This window comes from Melozone crissalis, unplaced genomic scaffold (assembly GCF_028551555.1).
Source record: "Melozone crissalis strain CALT ecotype California unplaced genomic scaffold, PUWL_Pcris_2 ptg000034l_1, whole genome shotgun sequence".
Classification (NCBI taxonomy): Eukaryota; Metazoa; Chordata; class Aves; order Passeriformes; family Passerellidae; genus Melozone; species Melozone crissalis.
This window is the reverse complement of record NW_026535812.1, coordinates 11,769,432-11,785,033: the sequence shown is the minus strand read 5'-3', so window position 1 is coordinate 11,785,033 and position 15,602 is coordinate 11,769,432. Positions and strand designations below refer to the sequence as shown.

The 15,602-nt window shown below is 45.1% G+C and overlaps 2 protein-coding genes across 2 annotated transcripts in view; both read left to right on the top strand.

Annotated features, from left to right (window-relative positions):
* Positions 1-15,602, top strand: part of PCOLCE2 (procollagen C-endopeptidase enhancer 2) — a 58,412-nt gene that overhangs the window by 1,452 nt on the left and 41,358 nt on the right. The window contains exons 4-5 of the mRNA XM_054283009.1: positions 1,301-1,431; positions 5,757-5,915. Coding sequence (XP_054138984.1) covers positions 1,301-1,431; positions 5,757-5,915 — 290 coding nt within the window. The remainder of the gene's footprint in view (positions 1-1,300; positions 1,432-5,756; positions 5,916-15,602) is intronic.
* Positions 6,160-10,044, top strand: PAQR9 (progestin and adipoQ receptor family member 9). The gene is given in 2 exon segments (XM_054282397.1): positions 6,160-6,675; positions 6,677-10,044. Coding segments are annotated over 2 exon segments (1,212 nt in total). The 5' UTR covers positions 6,160-6,565; the 3' UTR covers positions 7,779-10,044.

The following is a 15,602-nucleotide window of genomic DNA, read 5'->3' as shown; positions in this document are numbered from 1 at the left end:
ACTGCTTCAGAATCCAAGCCAAGCCCTTCTCTTCCCCCATCTTTCCCCCTGTTTACTTGAGAACCATTTCACTGCCTTGCAGAGATACGGGATTAGTATAATCTGTGACCCGCTTTTGGGGTGGTTTTTAACATATTAGTGCAAACAGGTGCAGCAATGAGTTGAAAGCAAACCAGCTGGGGAACTTGGGGCCACAGGAGAAGACACTAGATGATGCTCAACTCTGCTGGCACCATATTAATAAACCTGGCATGAAAGATGACTGACACTTCTGGATGAGAAACAGACATCTAGCTGGAAAGAGGAATGTGCCTTTGGATGACAAGAGGTTTCGGTGCCAATAATGTTTAGAAAATTTGTGCTCCATTTGGCCTCAATCCCTTTATTTTATCCACCTCATTAATCCATTTTAATTATCCACCTCATTGTTCAAGTCCTTCTCTTACTGCTTAGCCTCTACGCTCTTTTGTAATTAATAAACTGCACCAAATTAAGAGCATCACAATCCAGAGCATGCTGAGAAAAACAGGAAAGAAATAGCTAAGAGTTTCAAAGGTCATCTCTAAAGATAATTTTTCAGAATGAACTGTACTCCTCAATCTGTGCTATTTATAACACATTGCAATAGTACAGTAGCACTTGTATACAGTTAGTGAATGAGAACACATGTCACGGTTTTGGGCTTCATGGGAAAGCGAGGGCAGGAAGGAAAGGAAAGGAAACTGAGATGCAGAAATCCATGGAGAATTAATGCTGGAAAGGGTAGCTAATAATAATAATATTTAAAAGCAAATTGTAGGCATTTTTCATTATAATGCAGTAGGTCTGGTTGCCTGCAGACCTGGGAATTGTTTATTAACTGTAGTCACAATGACAGGTATCATTAGGCAATATACTTGGAAAAATCACGAATTATCATAAATAATTAACACTAAGCTACATTAAGTAAACCACATGCTGCAGTGTGTTACACTTGTCTTTCTGGCTGCTTTTTTCCCAACTTTCAGAAGAAAGCTCTCCATTGCTCTCACTCCAGACCAGGGCACAGAACTGCTGCAATTCTTTAGCAAACGTGGGTGTGAGGGAAAGGGAGAGGAAGGATTTCGGGTGCTGTGGAAGTTCCCTAGCCTGTGGCAAAGGAAGCACGTTCGAGGCCATGAGGCAGGCAGATAGTGAGTAGGACAGGAGTGTAGCTGCTGGGTGCACAGGTTTGTAACTCTGTAGTTTCACACTTTCCTGCGTAGTTTCGCAGAGTGGCTCACAGATCCCTAAAGCAACCGGCTGTGTGTGTGTTCCCCAGTGCTTAGGCAGCCGTCTTCCAGCTTCTTCCCTCATTCCGCCCTGCGCCTCCTCCGCCCGCGAGGGTTCTCAGCAGAGGCGGCTGCAGCTCCGCCGTGCCCCGCGGGTTGCTAGGGAGCGCTGCGAGCAGAGGCGGGCAGCCCTCAGCCTGCCTCAATTGAGATGCCTTAGCAGGGACCACCGGAATAACGAAAAATAGCTAGAGGGGCTGTCTGGGAGAGAGCAGTTTGCCTCTCAGCAAGTCTGGTCTTGCTGCCACTGCTCTGTCTGCTCTCTGTCCCCTGGCAGGAGCCATCTCTGTGTTACTCCATCTCTCAGTGCTAGTGCTTTGCCTTCCCTAAGCTGTGACTGCTGCTCTACTCCTGCCATTCAGCAGCTGCTCTCCCTTCCAGGACCCCGCTGCTCTCTCCTGGGACACGTCTTATCAGGGAACCCGGGCTCTTCCTCCCGCTGGGATGCCTCAAGCAAAGAGGGGCATTACGCAAAGCAGTCACAGGGGCAGCATCTGACCTGCGCCGTCTGGCTGAGAAGGGTCGGTCATTTGCGGTGTAGTTTGCAGGCATTAGTGCAAATATCAAATGAAGGCTTAATTCCAAAAGTTCTCCTGCAGCTTCTTGTCAGAGCGAATTAGCCTACGTGGCTAGAATCCAGATGTGCACATCTATCAGCTGTTTTGAAAGCACGGAAGTTCAAGATTAGTGCAATGCCAGTCATTCCTTCGCCATACTGAGAGTCCCTCCTGTCAGGTTACTAACAGTGAGTAGCAATTTGTGCTCTGCAAAACACTCCCACTCTGCACATACAAACAAAACAATTTCTCAGTTATGCACTTTGTAAGTGAGGGTTCAGTTCTGCAACCCTTGCAAAGGACAAGCTGTACTTTGCTCTTACCACAAGCCCCTGGAATCTGGGGCAGCGGTGGATTTTGACCATGGAAAACATGAAATATGCACCCACCCGATACGTTATTCTTCATCACAGTGAAACTAATTTCACAGCAATACTTACGCTCAGATTTGCTGCTGTCAAGAAAAAGGCAAGTTTTACCTCAAATCTTTCAAAACTCTAAGAAGACAACTAAACTTCCAGAGAAATTTTCTTTAAATGTGAAGTATTTTAGCCAGTTTACTGTGCTTGGTGTTTTTTCAGATGGGTTTCATTGCTGGTTTTTAAAGCATAAAGGATACAAACCTGGAGATATTCAAGGTAAAGAGGGCAGGAAATTAGAAGCTCCTGATCACCAAGACATTAAAATGAACATTGCTGTGCAACTATGGTGTTGGTTACTGCTATTCCCATTCACAACATCTACCTTTTCTCTCCTCCAGCTGAAGCTTTAAAATATAGGTATCACTCCCATTTTTTTTATCTATCAAGGTATTAGCTTTATAGAGTATAATTGACCCTAGTTGGTTAGTCAAGAAGGAGAAAGTGATGCAAGGTTTCCTGTTTATCCAGTCTTACAAAGACAGTGGAGCAGAATCTTTAAAGGCAAGTTAATCACTTCAGTATTAGATCAAAGCACAGTGTCTACTCAATTATTACAAAGTATTGCAATCAGTGCAGTGAAAAGTTACCTATCAAACCATTATTTGCAAGAGATTGATACACACTCAAGAAAGGATAAAAAAACCAACACAGAACAAAAGGACTATTTTTGTATGTCCGTGTATCTCTTCAGATGTTCTCCCAGAGAAACTGCAACCATGAGGTACAGCAAACAAAGTTAGATGAGGCCAAAGCTTCCCTTTCTTTAATAGCTACTCTTTTTAAATAGAGCCAAATTCTGCCCTCTCTCTGGTTTAGTGGGGTTGCACGAAAGATGTCACAATAGAGTCAGAGTTACTAAAAAGGTTTCAGTGCAGAAGAAAAATCCAGAGGAAACAAAGAGGGTAAGTGTTTCTACTCAGATAAAACTCATTACTGAGAAAGAAATCATCAAAATCTGTCCTAGAAGTGAAGATTTAAAAATAAAAAAGGTATTATACAGGTGGAATTGTATGATGGAGGATTAAGTCAAGCAAGTTCTATTAAGACTGATATTTCCCAGCATGAGTTGAATTGGGTGAGGCTAAAGGTTTATCTTCAAAAGCATCTTAAATCTTCCAAACACCATCACTGCATATTCACATTAGGACTTTCTCTCTTTTTAAGTTTTTTTAAATCTAGTTTATTTATTCAAAAAAGCTGTGTATAGTAGGAGGGCTAAGTACAACCTCTTCCCTAGTGTGCTGAGTATGTTTGAGTGCAAAACATGCATTTAGCTTTTATTTTTTCATTTCCTAATCAAAAGGCATAATTTCACTGGGTAGGGTTGAAGTAATTTAGAATATTTTTTAGGGCTTCTGATATTTCAGACAAAATAACACCTCAGAAATTACTTCAACATTGAATAAAACAAAAGTATAATGTAGAAACAAACATTTGGTATCTTTTCCTTTGAGTCTTCATCCAGCTCTGATTAACATTAGCTTCCATTACTTACCTCATTAGGCAGCACCTTCATCAGTGCTTTAAAAGTCTTCTAAAAGGTTATTTGGAGAAAAAGCCTGCAGAAAATTCTACACATGGTAGGATTAACCATGGTATATGCTGACCATGCCCTTCTAAATATAAACACTGGTTAGAGAAATGGAGAGGCTCTTCATGCACTACATTACGTGGACTCCTCTCTGTGACCTCCAGATGTCCTGATTCTCCCTGGCTCACCACATAATAGTCATGTAATACTAACCTTGATGGACTACATATGAATAAGAGGCTATTTTGAGGTTGTAAGTGCTTCAAATTGTAAGGTTCCCTGCACACTATCCCACAGCTGGCTTGGGAGGAGAATACTCAATGTCAATGTAATATGTATGCAGTAGTCTTTATGAAAGCCCAGGCTGTCCTCAGAGATCATTCTCCCTGTGAGGAGTCTGCCTTGGAAATAAGCAAAAGACTGAGATCATTAGCAATGAGTTCCATGAAAGTGGCTGCTAAAGCATTAGTGTGTACCTCCACCAACAGTCAGACAGTCCAGTGTGCACCAGGACTGTCAGTGTTGAATCACAAGCAAAGCCCACCTGCTCCTCCCAGCGTGGGCTGCCCCAGTGGGCCATAAACCCAGTGGGTGTCTCCCAGGCAGCCAGGCCACAGCCCAGAGCTCCCTGAGGCCTGAAAGCCTCCCACATCCCTGAACGTGGGGAGGCTGCAGCAAACTCAGAACGTGTCAAACGAGCCCTGCTGCTGCTGCAAGGCCAGCAGTTCCCAATCAGCAGTGGATGCTGTCGTTCTCTAGACACCATCTGTTGCAACAGCTGCTGGTGGCTTTCCAACAGCCTCTTTAGTGCAGGTCTGAAACTGATTGCTCTCAGTCAACCACCCCTTCTTATCTAACCTTCATGAGAGAGACTGAAGATCATGGTCACTCTGGCCCTCTACCACAGGGCATGCAGTGGCATTGACTGGCAGTCTCACTGCCATATGGGACAGAGACAGGATCACCACAGCCCTCCTGGGAGTGCCTGCAGGTGTGGTGGGCTGGGAGCAGGACAGGGGTGGGTGTTGTTTAGCAAAGAGCCCCCTCCCCACTGCCTGCCTCTGCAGGGATGCAGCACCCAGTCCAGCATCTGGCCTGTCTCCTCTGTGGCCTCTCTAGTGGATAGCAGCACCATGAGAAGCCTGACCTCTACCAGAGGCAGAGCAGTTTCCAGTAATCCCCAAAAGCCTTTCCTCTCCCAAAATCCCACACTTCAGAGCCCACAAGGAGCTGGGCCCTGCTCACTCCTGAGGCTCCCTGCAGGGAGAGCCCTGTCAGTCACTCCCCAAGGAGTGTCTGCTTGCTGTGTCCCTGCACTCCAGCATGCATCCCCTCTAAAACACACGGGTACCAGAGCATATTAGGCCTGCGGTCTGAAAAATGTCTTTTGTTTAATATTTTGCTCCCTATGTTGGCTTCTCAGCACTGTTCAGTTATGCTTATTTTCTTAGCAGGTTTCCTGTGTAATTTTTATAAAGATTATAAACAGTGTCACCAGTCTGCCCGACTTTTTAATGAAAAATGCATTGAAAATCACTTTCAGCAATACACTTTTAAGACTTTATTTCTGCTAACTTAAAAAACTTATTTCTGATTGCCCCCTTGTTCAGAAGATTTTTCACATTGTTGTGATTCACTACCAAATATAAGATTTTAATGAAAATCTTTGGACAAAGCATTCTAATTACACTTGACCTCAGTTTATGTCATGTGACCATGCACGTATCTGAATATCACCATGTAAAATGTACTTTTGGCAACCGAGAACTATTGGATATTTAAGGCTATCTGAAAACAAACAAAAAGGAAACAAACACGTTGAAGCAGCAGAGAGCAATCCCTTAGTCTGGCTCCTACCTGTATCTGCATTACTGGTGCAGGTGCATTAACCTTTAATTTCCTTCAGATGCCTTAAGGAAAAGTAACACCCGTACAGCGCTTTCCCCCGTATTTTTATATTCCGATTATGTAACTGTGCTGCTTGCATAACTGTGACAATAAGTGTAGGATTTGCCCAAGGATCAACACGGAGCAGCTCCTGCCAGCCGTTCCCGAGTGTCCCTCCCAGCCGCCCCGCTCGGAGCGCGCAGATAAGGTGGGTGCCGTGTGTGTCAGTGACGCTCACCCCATGCAGCCCGGCCGGGAAGGTTTAGCCTAAAATAACGTTTGCATTCACTGCATGAGATAATGTCACCAAAGAAATCAGGTCTCAGCGGCCTTACCGAAGCACACAGGACAGACCGCCACCCAGCTGCCACCCGTCCCCTGTCTGGGGGTACTTCCCCGCTCTGTCGCGCCGCCGGGGATCCCCCAGCACCGCGGGTCCATCTCCCTTTTCCCGGGGCTCCCGCCGCACGCGCGGGCGCAGCCGCGCTCGGGGCTGGGCGGGCGCCCCGGTGCCCCCTTTGTGCTTTTTACAGCAGAACAGCCCCGCGGGCAGGCCCCGCACCGGGCAGTGCCGGTGCCAGTGACCCTGCGGCCGGGAAGGGGCGCCGCGGGTCCGCTCCGGCCACACGCCTCGCTGCGGGGGCTCTCACAGACCCGCCCCCCCGCTGCGGCCGCATCAATCATTAACGGCGGCTCGGGTGTCCAGCGCCTCCCACCCCGGGAAACCCTACCCGGGGCGGCGGGGGCGTCTCTTCCCGCTCCTCGGGAGCGCTGGATGCGCCGCCGGTCTCCAGTTACCGCGATGCCGGGCGGCAGGGCGGGAGGAGCCGCGGCGGTGCTGCCACTGCCCCTGCTGCAATGAGTGATGCTGCCGGGGGCGGCGGCGGGGGCGGAGAGGCGCAGAGCTACCGCGGATCCTCCGCCGGCGGCTGCGGGCGCAGCGGCTCTGCCTCGCCCGGTCGGCGGCGAGCCCGGGGCCGGCCGGGGCAGCGGCAGCATGCCGGCGGGCGATGGGGACAAGAAGGAGGCGGCGCCGCCGCCACCGCCGCCTCGCCCTGCCGCCCTGCTACGGTGGGATGAGGTGCCCGAGGACTTCGTGGAGTGCTTCATCCTCTCGGGCTACCGGCGGCTGCACTGCTCGGCACAGGAGTGCCTGGCCTCGGTGCTGCAGCCCACCAACGAGACCCTCAACTTCTGGACCCACTTCATCCCACTGCTGCTCTTCCTCACCCGCTTCGGGCGGCTGCTTCTGCTGCGGGGCGCCGGGGACGTGCCCTTCCACCACCCGGCCCTGCTGCCCCTCTGGTGCTACGCCTCGGGGGTGCTGCTCACCTTCGCCATGAGCTGCACGGCCCACCTCTTCAGCTGCCTCTCCCCGCGCCTCCGCGCCACCTTCTTCTACCTGGACTACGCCTCCATCAGCTACTACGGCTTCGCCAGCACCGTGGCCTACTCCTACTACCTGCTGCCAGGGCTGAGTCTGCTGGACGCCGGCGCCATGAGCCGCTACGTGCAGCAGCGGCTGGGCTGGCAGCTGGACTGCAGCCTGCCCATCGCGGCCTACCGCGTGCTGGTGCTGCCCGTGGCGCTGGCGCTGGCCGTGGGCTGCACGGCCGCCTGCTGCCGCAGCCGCGCCGCGTGCTGCGCCTACCCCTTCGCCGTGCGCACCTTCGTGTTCGCCATGCCGCTCAGCATGGCCTGCCCCATCATGCTCGAGAGCCTCTTCTTCGACCTCCGCGCACGCAACCCCACGCTCTTCGTCTACTTCTACCGCCGCTACTTCTGGCTGCTCGTGGCCGCCTTCTTCAACGTCAGCAAAATCCCCGAGCGGATCCAGCCGGGGCTCTTCGACATCGTGGGGCATAGCCATCAGCTTTTCCACATCTTCACCTTCCTCAGCATCTACGACCAGGTGCACTACGTGGAGGACGGGCTGGCCGAGTTTCTCAAGGCACCCCTGGCCGCCCCCACCTACCTAGGCACCGTGGGCTATATGCTGCTCCTGACCGTCTGCCTTGCCGTGGTCGTCAGGAGGTTCCTCAACGTTGCAGACATCTGCAAGCAGGACTGAGCAGCCCGGCGACCCTCGGGACAGCGACCGCCATGCCAGTGACCCTTGGCCTGGAGTTCCTTGGGCCGATGACCTTCAGACTGGTGACCCTCAGTCCAGAGCCACCATGTCCTGAAGAAGCTGTGACACCTGGGGAAACACACCTGTGGAAGAGCCAGGTCCCTTTCTTGGAGGTTTGCTGGAGAAAATGGCCATGGCAGAACTGCTCGTGCTCTTTAAGCTACTAGGTTACCAGGGGAAGCAAGCAAATGCTTACTGGTATGTTGCTGCTTAGAGTATAAGCTGAAATAATCTAGCTCTGCTACTAGGAAGAATGCATGAATGGTGAATGCCACTTACTAATTTCATAACAATTAGGTCTAAACTAGCTCTGTATATACATATATATTTGTATATCTAGCTATATATTTATTAGCTACATATATGTCTATATATATGTATACACCTGAAGACATTTGTGCAATGATTTCTCATAGACTTTTAATCAACTCCTATGTGAAATTTCCTAGCAGATTATGCACTGACATTTATCTTCCTCTCTGATATTGTAACAGGCCTTTGCAGCCACATACTGGATTTTAAATGCAAAGAAATCAATAGCTATCCATAGTTTCTAAGGTCTTGCAGCCTTTTCAGCCAGGGAACAATAGATTTAGGAGCGAGAGGAAAAACAGCTGTGAATTATTACAGAATTACCAGTTAATGGAGAGACCTTAATTAGACAGACAGTAAGTGGTTGGTGTAGCCACTCGGATACTAAAATAAAATAGAAGGATATGTAAAATAACCGAACCAGAAAGGGGTCAAACTGGTTTGGAACGGGGGCAGAGGAAGAACAAGGACCGTGCATAATGGAATGGCTCTTCCCTCAGCGTGTCAGGAACATCTGTTGTGCTGAGGGAGTTGCTAAGGGGCCCCTTTATCTTCCTGGGTAAATCACCCCCAAACCAGTCCTCTAGAGTCAAAGTCAGATGCCAGACTTTCTATAAACCCCTGCCAAGCTCGGTGGGAGTTCTGTGGATGTAAAGAGAGTAACTGATGCATGAGATCTCATTCTGGATCTTTTAAAAAAACTACATGGAACTAGTTTCTGCTGCTCTTTAATTAGAGCACTGTCATATTTACCATCCTAAAATTAGTTGCAGAATACGATACTGCTGAATCCGAGTTCAGCACCTAAAATCTGGCACTACAGGTAAAGGATACTGGCACTTCTTTGTCTTTCCCCACTTTTTCCTATTCTGATTAGTTGTGGCTACAGCTGGATGTGTTGAAGTCTTCTTTCAGAAACTTTGGGGGAGTTCAAAAACAAGAATTAGGAGGTGTTTTCCAAAGCAGTATCTTTTCAGAGCAACCCATGTGTTATCCTTGTCACAGGACAAAGAGCTAAGTATAGGCTGGATTTACTCTAGAAACATTTTTGTGAACCATGTGCAGATTTTAAGCAGATGCATTTTGCTTTCGTCTGACAGAACAAGTGCAATAATGTTACACAAGGGGCTTACCAAGCGAAGTTCAGGTGAGAAACTGCTTGTGTAACCCATTGTCTAAAGAAGGGTGGTACTTCCTCAGCAAACCCTTGTGTCAGACTGCATAATAGTGTAATAGCTGTTTTACTCAGCTCCTGTTGTAGAAGTGTATTTCTGCTTGGGTCTTTCCCATTTTCATGGACATGGCATCTGAATCCCAAGACAATGTTTTGAGTCCAGTTCTCATCTTCTGTAAGACAAAGTCTCCTTTGTTTAAAATGGGAATATAGGAAGGACTGTAGCCAGAGATTATGAAGTCACATCCTTAACATGGGTCAGAGTCATCACAGACCCAATAACTGATATGCCCTCTATCAATGTAACAGCTTTATGAAAATTTCTCAATTGAAGTGCATAAGCTAGAAGAAAATTACACTCATTCAATTTAGCTTTTATCTCAACCCATTTAAAGTATAATGGTTTGAATATTTTAGATTCTTAGCGAACGATGAAAATGGCCTAACAAATACTCTTTGCCAGCCACAATTCTGCTGGTATGTCATTTCTGGAAGGGTCAGATGTATTTTAAGGAGATTGACTAGAATTATCTGGAGTAGCAGTTCCCAAAGTGTGGCCTCTTGAGTTATTGCTTTTGGGCCATAAAAAACTGCAGAGCCTGTGTGAGTGGCTGTGTTCAGTTTTCATTTACCAACCTGCATGAAAAGAAAATGGAAACTACATGAAGTATTTTAAATTTTACCTATTTTCACTAAGTTTTGTCATAAATGTAGCATTGCTTTCTTCAGCTGCCAACAAAGCAGAAAATGATCTGCACCACTGGGAGAGGAGGCTGGTTCACAACAGTTATTCTTTGAAATGTGCTTTAATATTGTGAAAACCCTGAAAACTCACAACAGAAAGCCTGTGGATCAAGACCTTCAACCATGTCATGCTATGAATTTCCACAACTGCAAAAAGAGGCCAAAAATCTTTGAGATGGGGTGTATTCAAGTTAAAATAATAGAGGCATAGTAGTTAGAGCCCAATGACTCATCCAAACTAATCATGTAGAAAGGGTTTGCCTGGGAGATGCCACTAGCACATCCAACCAGCAATTAAAAACTAAGAAATAAATCTTAGGGACAGCAAACCTCAGCATTAGAAGGCAGCTCAGAAACAAACAGTAAAAGCCAAATGTAAAAGACCAGGCTTTCAAAGCATACTGTATAATGAATTATATTTGTGCTTGTCAGTCACAATGTAGAGGACATCTCAAGAGGGAATGTCAAAAATGGTTGTTGCTAACTTGTAAAAATACATTTGATATTTGGAGTTAGGCCACCCAGGGTCATCTATATATATCTCAACGACAGATAACAGTATAAAGTTTGGATTGCAACCAACTGCAATTTTACTGGAATCTTACTGCTGTTACAAGAGTTGCCTGTGAGCCCCAGTCACACTGAAGATTGGTACCTGGCTCTGATATTAAGAATATTGCTTCATTCAGAAGTTTCTGTTGGCAGATTGTTTAGGCACGTGTATGGGCCTGAGCACCTCATGGAATTATTTGTAAAAGCTGGTTGCAAGCACTGCTGGCTGAGCCACTGTAAGCAGGCTGCTGAATCCTGAGTGAATGGCTACAGGGAGATGTGATTACAATTTAAGAGTTCTAATTAATGGATTTTTGTTTGTCTGGTTTGTGTTAAAAAAAAATGTGACTACAAATTAAAAAGGTACAGTAAGTGTGGAGAATATCTAGGGAAATGTTACCTGAGTGTCTGTTCAGTGAAGGACATGCATGCAGATAATAGTTCCATTTGCTGTGTCCAATGGACAAAACTAATCTGAGATAAAAAGATTCAAATTGGAACAAGATATCTATAATTATAGTGCTTGAATTTGCTCCTATAGAAGTGAGTCAGCATTTGTGTGACTTGTAAGGGTGCAGGATAACTTTCTGGTGTGAAAGCACATGACTGAAGAACATGTGTAAGCATGTTCAGAGGCCTCACCTGCAGACTAGATGCATAAGGAAATCCTAGAAAACTAACTTGCTTGCAGAAGTACGTGTCATAATGTTTTTATAACCTGCCATAAGGTCTACACTGTGGATTCCACAGCTCATGTTTAAAACCAAAAAGGCTTTTTAGGCCTTTTGGAGTAGAATCTGTACAGGGATGGGAGCACAAGGTGGGGACTGGAGCACAGGGAGGTGGCCTGTAAATGCCTGGGTGTCTTTCTGTGTTTGGCCAGCACTGACTTTCAGACTGACACACCTGTGCTGATGTGAAGTGACTGTTGCTGGGGTCACTTCCCAGAGTGTTGGTGGCATAGACACCCTCCCTTGCATTCAGCACGTGCCTAGAACTGCAATCTACACTGGCAAATATTCAGTAAGCCTGGCTTCTGGGCACTTCTGAGTAGCCTGTGAGCTTCCAGCCATTCTTCCCGTAAGATCGATAAATCTCATCTGTAGTCACTACCCTGTTTTCTGTGGTGATACAGTATTTTTTCTGCAGTGTGTGTATTTGAATGTCACTATCCAGGGTATCTGTGAAGCTCTGAGCAGCCTCATTAGCAAGACTGGAATCTATATTTGGAAACAAAGGGAAAGGTTTCATCTGCATGCTGCACTTGTAGAAATGTAGCAGTTAAAAGTAGAAGTATGTTCATTTTTTTTGCTAAAATGGTAATTCTGCTTAGTTGTCCAAGTGTTATGCTTATTATTTATTTGCTGAATCCAGCTACTGTGTCAGGTTTTTGTCAACAGTGCACCTGCAGGAAATGACAGTATGAAAGTTTTACTTCATGTTTAAGTAAACTCTGAGGCAGCACATTCATGGAGCATTTTTGCACTAAACTCAGTTGATTACCATCCACATGCCTTACAGAAGCAAGTCATACCTGTAGTAATTGTCCAGATTAAACTGTTTTTTCATTGCCTATGAGCTTAAAAATGACCAAGTGGCCAGTAACAAGCTGAGGAGTCAGGCACTCCTGGGTTCTTATCCTTGCTTTGCCACTATCTGTTCTGTAATCTAGGGCAAGTTGTTTAAACTGTGTTCATTTTGAATGAATTTTAATTCATGTGAAACACTGGAATTGTACCAGGGTTGAATTTGACCCTTTGTGTCTCAGTTTCCACATCTGTAAGATGGGGAGAATATACCTTACCTACCTCGCAGGGTTGCTCTGAAGACTAGCAAATGTTTGTAAAGCACTTAAAAATGCAAACACCCTCCCAGGTGCTAAGAAGAAATCTTCCAGCAGAGAGAATGTTATATTTTCCCTCATCTCACAGGGAGAGGAGCATGAACGTTTCCAGATTGTGAACTCTTGGGACAAACCCTTGTCATTGCCATACTCCTAGGATGGTCACATCCTGTGTCTTTTGGAGCTGATGGCTCCAGAAATTTCCACTGGCTCAAGTGGGGGACAGTCAACACCCAAGCAGTATTCAACAGGCTGACTAAATGCTCTAGGGTCAGGAGTAAAGAGAAAACATAAATGACTTACATATGCTTTTCTTCAGAAATTCTCACTGGTAACTTGTACTGAGGAGCATTGTAACACCCACGAGGCCTCCTTGTTCATTTAGCCATGGATTGTATTCCAGTTACTATGAAACAATGCAGCAGGATTTCCCATCAGTGTCTGCAAGATTATGATTATGTCTCAGTTGCCATTGGGAATTTTGAACTACGTCAAACTTCTTACCAGAGTAAAAAGACCTGAAGTAAATGAAACTTTTAAGAAAAAAAAAAAATAATTTGAGAATATAAAATTATATTGATCAAACAACTTTCTCTTTTTCCCTCCTGTTCTGCAAAACCAACTACATGGAGTTAATCTTATGGTTGAGTGAAATCTGAACTGAGATCTTTTGACCACATATATGTACTCTGTCAAGAAGCCCTGAATAATTTTTCTACTATCCCACTCTGCCCATCAACTGGAAGGGCTGATACAAACCACCACTGACAAGAGGACCATGTTTTTTAGAGCTTTTCTAACTGGCAGCAGTAGCTGAGGGAAAAAAAAAAGACTACATCAAAGGGTTTGAGTGGTTTGTTAGTCAAGGCCTGTACCTTTAGAAATTCTCCCAATATCCAAGTATGTTCCTAGCTTCTGTTAGACACCTCTGAGTCAGGGCTGTATCACCAACACTCAAGTTACAGCTGAGACTTTACTCTCTCAGATGAGATGTAAGATGGTAGTGTCACATGCACTGAAAGATACTGACCTCCATTCAAGACACTTAGTGTCTTGGAGCTGGGTGTGGAATTAAGTTAAATAATTTTCACATCTTGCTTAGACAGATGCTGCTTCATTCCACTGAATTCAGTAATAAATTATTGACCAAGACAAAGGAAGTAGGCTTTTGCTTAAAGTTGCCTGGAAGGGAACACCACCAGCAGACTTCTGCTTTCAGGGCAATTGCTTCCTGGGCCGTACTCAGAACATTGAGGATTCTGAAGTAGGGCTTTGCTACTTCATGGGAATGCCTTAGGATTTGTGGTTGTAGCTGGGGGTTATTAGTACAGAGAAACAGTTTATAGTAAGTCAATTCTGTCTGCTAGAGGTTCAAGCACGCTTTAGTAGGAGGTATCATGTTTAAGGGGCTGTGCATGCAATGAACAAAGTGTGAATTTCGTGTGGTTCTGTTGGGAGGGTTTGAAAATTTACTCTTTGTACACTTTTGGATGCTGACTACTGTATATGTAATGACTATGCATTTTTAGCAAAAAAAAGGGTGTGATCTATAAATAAAGTTGATTCTGAGTTCATTTTTGCAGAAATGCATTTATAAAGGCTTTTCTCATTTCTTTGTATAATTTACTGTGACACCTGTAGAATCAGAAATGTGTTGAATGTAGTTCTCTTCAAACACAGATGATGTTAGCATGAGTACAGGAACCTTCAGTTTTTATATAGGGGCAGAGGGGTGTTGGTATTTCTGAAAACACTATACTAGCAAAAATATCATTGCCATTTTGTTTCTTTTATATTTCAAAGCAATAGAATAGCATTCTTTGCCATTTTAGTTTTCTGCTAACTAATTATAGACATCCCTGTTACATTAACATCTAATACATTAATATGTATTAGAAGATTAGTGTTCAGCCTACAGTGCTCCCTGAAAAATCAGTAAATTGGTAGCAATAGCAGTGTATAGAATCAGCAAAATATTGACTGCAAAAGGAAGAGGTCTATCTGGCATCAAATAAAGTTTCCTATTTGGCAGAGTAGGATGGCAAAACACTGTTTTCAGTCCAAGTCAGGCACTAAAAAGCACTCGGTGAACTGCAATTACATAAAGTATCTGCCTTAAGCCTTTTCTGTCAAAATTCAGCAGGACAGGATGTATCCCAGCATAATTGCAGGTTCCCCCTTATAGGAACACAATGGAAAACTGTAGGATCTTCTAGTTAAGGTGTGCAGAATTCCTTCCAAAATTCTAAAATTCTTGAGATTCTTATTCGCAGACACTGTACATCCTATTTGAAATGTGGCAATGACTTAAAGGATTTGATGATTCCAGCAAAAACCTCCATTACCCTCTTAGAAGTAGATACTTCAAGAGACTACATCCTGCAAATAAACAAATACTTCAAGACTGCATCCTCCTGTTAACAATTAAGGGTTTTCATAATGTTATCAGTAAACTCTGGATCTGACTGCTGGACATGAACAGGCTGGGGGAAAACCTCACAAAACTGATGAAGCCAGTGAAGATGGCAAAACAGTGAGCAGAATGGTAAGCAACAAAAAGCTGCTAGGACAGGTAATTTATTGAGGTCAGTGCCTCAGCCTTCAGCTGTGGTGGATCCATAGTTACTCTGATAATCTACTGGAAATCTGAAGGCAATCTATATTTTGTTACCATGACATCACTTCTCTGACAAATGACCCTAAAACTCAGGACTGTATTTGAGGAGGAACAAAGAAACATCTGACACACAACAATTACATTCAGATTTTATTCTCTCATCATAGGATCACGTAAGGCTAGCAGGATCTGTGAGTGGAGATGAAACACATTAAAAATTAAAAGCTGGTAAAAACATAGAGTATTAAATCAGTATTAATGCTAAAGCTCAATCTTAGCTGCAGTGACAAGAGCCTTTGGGGCAGGCACTACAGATGCATTTTCTGCATCAGGAACCCTCTACCACTACAAGGCAGATCTCTTACCAGGAGTGGCAGTACACTTCTGTTCTGGGGAGCTGGAAATACTTCTCTTGCCAGGGAGCACAGCCTTTGGGTACATGATGCATGCTGTACAGAAGCAAAATGAGAGACCATGTCACACAGCCTTTTTGGAGAGTAAGTCATTTTATAGAGTTTTCTA